Source organism: Octopus bimaculoides, chromosome 13 (assembly GCF_001194135.2).
Source record: "Octopus bimaculoides isolate UCB-OBI-ISO-001 chromosome 13, ASM119413v2, whole genome shotgun sequence".
NCBI classification, from domain to species: Eukaryota; Metazoa; Mollusca; class Cephalopoda; order Octopoda; family Octopodidae; genus Octopus; species Octopus bimaculoides.
This window is the reverse complement of record NC_068993.1, coordinates 61,586,234-61,592,335: the sequence shown is the minus strand read 5'-3', so window position 1 is coordinate 61,592,335 and position 6,102 is coordinate 61,586,234. Positions and strand designations below refer to the sequence as shown.

At 34.1% G+C, this 6,102-nt stretch overlaps 1 protein-coding gene across 5 annotated transcripts in view; it reads right to left on the bottom strand.

The window, feature by feature from the left end:
- The window catches only part of LOC106880857 (organic cation transporter protein), a 16,727-nt gene that overhangs the window by 4,642 nt on the left and 5,983 nt on the right, over nucleotides 1-6,102 (bottom strand). For 3 of the 5 annotated variants that reach the window (XM_052972537.1, XM_014930997.2, XM_052972536.1), the window contains exons 2-5: nucleotides 5,101-5,273; nucleotides 4,028-4,174; nucleotides 2,374-2,750; nucleotides 1,826-1,929 (exon numbers count right to left, since the gene is read on the bottom strand). In XM_052972537.1, coding sequence (XP_052828497.1) covers nucleotides 1,826-1,929; nucleotides 2,374-2,750; nucleotides 4,028-4,079 — 533 coding nt within the window. In that variant the 5' untranslated portion in view covers nucleotides 4,080-4,174; nucleotides 5,101-5,273. The remainder of the gene's footprint in view (nucleotides 1-1,825; nucleotides 1,930-2,373; nucleotides 2,751-4,027; nucleotides 4,175-5,100; nucleotides 5,274-6,102) is intronic. The other 2 variants (XM_052972538.1, XM_014931001.2) reach the window with 2 other exon arrangements.

Sequence of the window (6,102 nt, the reverse complement as noted above, 5' to 3'; positions counted from 1 at the left end):
ATATATATATATATATATATATATATATAGTAACAAACTGAGGAAAAGAAATCCTTCAAAGGAGTGTGTTAAGCATCCAATTCACTGGATAGATAGATAGATAGATAGATATAGGTATGTATGTATGTAGTTAAAATTTACAGAAAACATAAGACGAAGACAAGTGAAGGAACAACAAGCAGGTGTCTTAGTTTAACGCTCAGGAAGAATGGAAAAGACTTTGACGTTTCGAGCCTACAGTCTTCGACAGAAAGGATTGTGAGAGATAAAAAACGGAGAGAGAAAAATATGTATAGGGATTAACAGTTCAACATGATGATATATATATATATATATATATATCAGACAAGGTAGCAGGATGTTTATCAACATATTTTACTCTTCTACACTATTATTTAATTATCTTTATTGCAAACTTGACTTTAAAATTGTCGCCCAGATTTAATAATATACTTTTTATTATTTTCTGGAAATTAATGAAGTAAATAAGAGTTCATCACGAAGAGCTTGTATGAACAATCTAAATGCATTTTAGTACATCTGTGGTAAATATACTATAGGAAATCATAGAGAGAATATCACTGGCTGTTGTGAAACGAGCACATCTTTCTTATTTTGGAGAAAAGTTTGGACATCAAGATAAGTCATATGTATTCTATAAGTTATATGAGATCTATGTAGAGTTCCTTTAGGACTGGACAAAAAGGTAAAGGAAAATTGAAACAAAGGAGTACCTGGGGTGTGACGGAAGCCACAAAAAAGAACAACTGTGGTTGTTATTTTTGTCTTGTTAATATGAAAGACTTCAGTTGTTATGAAAAACGAACATGAGAATATCCTGATTGGGAATCTGCAAAGAAACATGTAACACATTGCAAAGAAACTTCCCTTTCCATTATTTACTTCTATGCCTGCTCATATGGTAGCAGTGAAAATAAAAACCAAGTTTTTGGGGGTTTTTTTTTACTACAATGCAGTTTTCTATAAACTAATAACAACCTATATGAACTGATACGAGACCTATCTGCTGAATCTAAGCATCAAAGCAGAAAAAAATGTATACAACCAGATATAAAAGTAACAAAAAAGAAAGAACATACTTCTTTCTTCAGCCACGAGATCTTGTTTACTGCAGTACTTTTCTTAGATCTTTTCACCAAATACAACTAGCAGAATATTAGTTTCAAATTTTGTTTCAAGGCTACCAATTTCGAGGGACGGAGTAAGTCGATTACATCGGCCCCAGTACGCAACTGGTACTTGTTTTATCGAACTAGAAAGGATGAAAGGCAAAGTCGACCTCGACGGAATTTTAAACCCAAAACGTAAAGACGGACGAAATGCCGCCAAGCATTTTGTCTGGCGTGCTAACGATTCTGCCAGCTCGCTGCCCAATGCTACCAGTATATTGACCACAAGGTTGGTAGTTCTTTATAAATAGATTGACCATCCGTAGTGCTTTTATATGATGGAATATATACATACCAACGTTGGAAACAGCGAGTGACACGAATTAAGTCACTGATACCAAAATGATCTTTAGGGAACAAATTTCAATTTTTTTTGTCTATTGAATCGGATTTGGATGCGCTGGACACGAATGTTTACTCGGTTTTCTTCTATCATGTCCTGCTTTGGGGTGATAACTTTTGATAAAGTTCATAAAAGCAAATCTATCGTTGCTTTTGTTAATGCTTGGTTATAATGTCATATCTTTTAATCAAAAGTTTAGACGATCATTTTAACAATTTAATCTAGTTCTTCACTAAAATGTTATATGTTAATTTCATAGTAAATTATTATGGGAGATTCAAATTTAACTTACTTATCGGAAACTAAACCAAAAACTGAACATCCAACTAGGACACCACCAAACATTGCAGATATTGCGAAGTTGTTCATCCATTCTCTTTCACAAACCAAATCAAACTGGAAAAAAATAATAGGGAATAAGCAATAGTAATATAGTTGCTTGTTAAACACTATTACAAAGCCATGTTTAACAATCTTAATTTTGCATGAAAACTATATATATATGTATCCATACTCTGTGTGGGGGGGGGTTACCTTGGTCATAGGAAGTATTAAAACTTTTCTTGATCCCGTTATTAGTGATGTCTTTTGTGTTTAAAGTTAGAAAAGTTCCAGCACAAAACTTTACAAATTTCCGCTTTCTCCTGGTACACATACAAATTCGATTTGGTAAGCTTTTGAACTAATTTTGCTGAAATCTTATTAGAATCAGGAAAGAGACATTCTGCATTGATATGTACAGGAGTCATTGAGTGGGAAAGTTACTGTTTTGTTGGAATTATCACAACACATAATTCTAAAAATATATTTTTTTTAAACAATGAAATTAGATCTACTTACCTCAGACATTATAGACGACAGACCAAATTTAGTGTAGAACTTCCGACCATTGCTGCATGGCCCCTTTGTCATGTTGCTAGTGGGAAGGGCATAAAAGCTTCCTTCTATATCCAGATCATACACAGAGCATTTGTCCTCTTCAACAGTAATATTATCTAAGAATTCATCTAAGGCAATATTTGGTGGTATCAACGATTTATTGAAATTTGTTGGATAACAACCGAAAGCGATAGGCTCTCTTATAAACACGAGAGTTAAAATTGACAAGCCGTCAAATATTGCGTATATTAAAACAAAGAGAGTAAGTTTCTTTTGAAATGGTCCATATCCACAACATTTCTTTAATATCTCTTCGGTAATATGAGAATCTGATAAATCTAAAATTAAAAATAACATGTATATGTACACACACATTTCAATTAATATTTTCTAACTAATACTATACGTAGAAATTCTATGGTTATTTTGAAGACTCTAAGATTCTTGAAAGTTTGTGGAGGACCATAAAATACATGATTTCTTTAGAAATAGTTTGATTCTTGCGTTTGAACCTTGAAAGCATATGCACTCACGTAGAATGAGCGAAAGATTCGGTATTAGAAGAGGATATCTAAATATCTGAAAATATCTAACCATCTCTGTTATACACTTGTCACTTCAAGACAGAAATACGTGCTCGTGTTCTTGAGAAAATGCTATTCACTTCTCTTCTGTCGTGTTTATGCTGCAAAACTATTTTTTTAAATTGTTGGAAGAAGTTTATAAAGCAAATCCTCGAAACAATCTGAAGCATGTGTATAGAGTTGTCTATAATATGATACGGCACGGCTATGTTGGAACGTAGTAGTAATTAATATACCCAGACACAATAAAGTACAATACAGTTTGTCCGCTATTTTACTGTTTCTGTCACATTCATTACCTTGAATGTGATATCAATATACAACAAAATATTGCTTTATAATTACCTTGAATGTTAAGTGGCTGATCTGTCTATGAAATAGCTGCGCTTTATACTCCTGAATGTTGTGTATACAATGAAGACAAAATATCCTGTCGATTATCTCATATTCGATTTATGCACACGTTACTTTTAATTACACATAGAATTCGGTGTGTGGAAAAAAAACGTGGGGGCTGGTACTCTGTCGATTATGATGAGATTGTTCCAGTTGATCAGATCAATGGAACAACCTGTTCGGGTATTTTTTTTTAATCTAAAAAGTTGACATGTGAATATTATTTTCTACTCTAGGCACAAGGCTTGAAATTTTGCGGGAGGAGGCCAGTCGATTAGATCGACCCCAGTGCGCAACTAGTACTTAATTTATTGACTCTAAAAGGATGAAAAGCAAAGTCGACCTCGGGGAATTTGAGCTCAGAACATAAAGACAGACGAAATACCGTTAAGCATTTCGCCCGACGTGCTAACGTTTCTGCCAGCTCACCGCCTTTATATAACTGTAGAATATTGCTATAAAACTGTCTTCTCAGTTAATAATACTGTTAGATATTTAGATATTTCAATAAATCAGTCACACAAGTGGTATTATATAACAGCTTACAAAAAAAAGCAACATAAAATAATATATGTCAACTCATTCAAACATAAGATTAAAGTAAATGAAATGAAAGAGAAATATAATATTCAGACCTTCAAATTCATGAGAAAGTTCTTCCGTTAAATCTTTCGGTGTGTTCTCCATGTTGCAGATAGCAGCTTTCTTGCATTCATCCACTCTGCACAAACGTTGTTCAGTTATATGCGTTCATCAAAATATCATGTGATAGTTAATAAACCCTTCAATTTGAAATAGGTCAACTACTAAACTGACTTTGTTAAAAACAAATTATGGAAGATTGAAATATTTATAAAATAAGAACTTACGTAAATGTTTATATTTACAAATAACCGTATACACAAACAATCACTTAAAAATGCAGACATTGTTAATAACTGTGTGTTTTCTGACTTTACCTTAAATTAGCCATTGTAATCAGAAAGTTGTTATAATGCTTTCGGTCTAATTATAGTAATTAAATCTAAATGGATGTATTCACTTGACATTTATCTTATAATAGTTTACTCTTTGCGTATTATTAGAGTGTGTTGATAATTGTTACATTATCAACGTATTTCTTACCCTTTACAACCTAATCACTGACACACACACACACACACACACACACACACACACACACACATATATATATATATATATATACAGGGTTATTCAAAAAGAATGAGCCGATTTCATTTCGCAATATTTTAATAAGGAAAAGCAATAGAAAACTCCAGCTAAGTCATAAGGGTTTACTCACAATCAACTTTTATTTTCTGCAGCATGGGCAACATCAGTGCGATAAGAGAATTCCCAGACGCATATTAGCATATCATGATCCACTGGGTACTTCTTTGGCTGTCTGGTTGAATGCTTTATCAAAGTTTTTCCATTTCCCTTCTGTGTCAATATCTTCTAAAATCGCCTCAAGCAAAGCAAATTTGTTCTTTGGTTCCATAATAAACTTGCTTTTGATATGCTGATACGCGTCTGGGAGGATTTCTCTTATCGCATTGATGTTGCCCGTGCTGCAGGTGGTGGCCACATTGAACGAAATAATTGGCCCTTGTAAGAGCCAGGCCCTCTTTGCTGTCCAGTGGATTATCTTCCTTTGATCGCACTCTGTCTTTTCCAAAACACATGCTCTAAGTTAAACTTCACTTACCTCGTACCGAGTTGCAAAACTGCTATATTGGCATCATCAGCTTGAGAAATGGCGAAATAAATTTAATATCCCTGCCATGATTTAGTAGTTTTTATCAATGTATTTTCCAGCCACTTCATCCAAGGCCAGCGCCTCTTCATTGAACGTTAACTATTGGTTCAATCCTTATCGAGCTGTTATAAAGATAGAAAGGTAGATAAACACAGATAGGCTTAAGACGTATATTTATATGGAGCTATGTTTAAAAATTTGACGGTTTACAGAGAACAAAGTGGGGTAGGGAAGAAGTGGTGGGGTGGGAGGATGCGGTGAAAACAGTGAAATAGAAGGAATGGTTAGGGAGAGACACGAAGTGAAGATATTATTACTTGACAAAAACCAGAGATAAAAATGATAAAGTTAATAGCTGGCCGAAGAAATATTGTTGTCAGTTCAAAAGAAGTTCAAAGACAAGGTCAATGTATTAATTTATAGACAAATTAAGCAGTCAATAACCATTAAGGTGAGGTACAAAGTAGTTTGATGGAAAGGGAGTTGGGGTTAGTAAGAGAAGATACAATGAGTGAAAGAGAATTGTAGCTAAGACGGTGAGCATTTATAATTTTACATAATAAGCAAAGGTCCTGTAGAATTTATGTCTTCAAGCATAGATTACACCAGAGAATCAATTCAATAGAGACGTCGCCTTTTGATGTTGTTTGACGATCGACTCTGGGAAACATAATTTAAAGATGCAGTAATCTGTATTAAAGTGGTTTCCACTGAAACTTAAAGACCTAAACAAAGTATAAGGTGTGGTGTAGGTCTTGAAGCGGTGTATGTGGGTGACGAAGGAAGTAGACTACTAAGGAGTTCTATTTGAGAAGGATATCGGGTGTGCAAGGTAGCATCGCTTGAAGTCGATCGTCTTTCTGATGTAGATCCTAGCCTGGTTGGAACGTGAGGTTGTGACCGTACATTTTTCCACAACATTAGAGCGCAGGTAATATATATATATATATA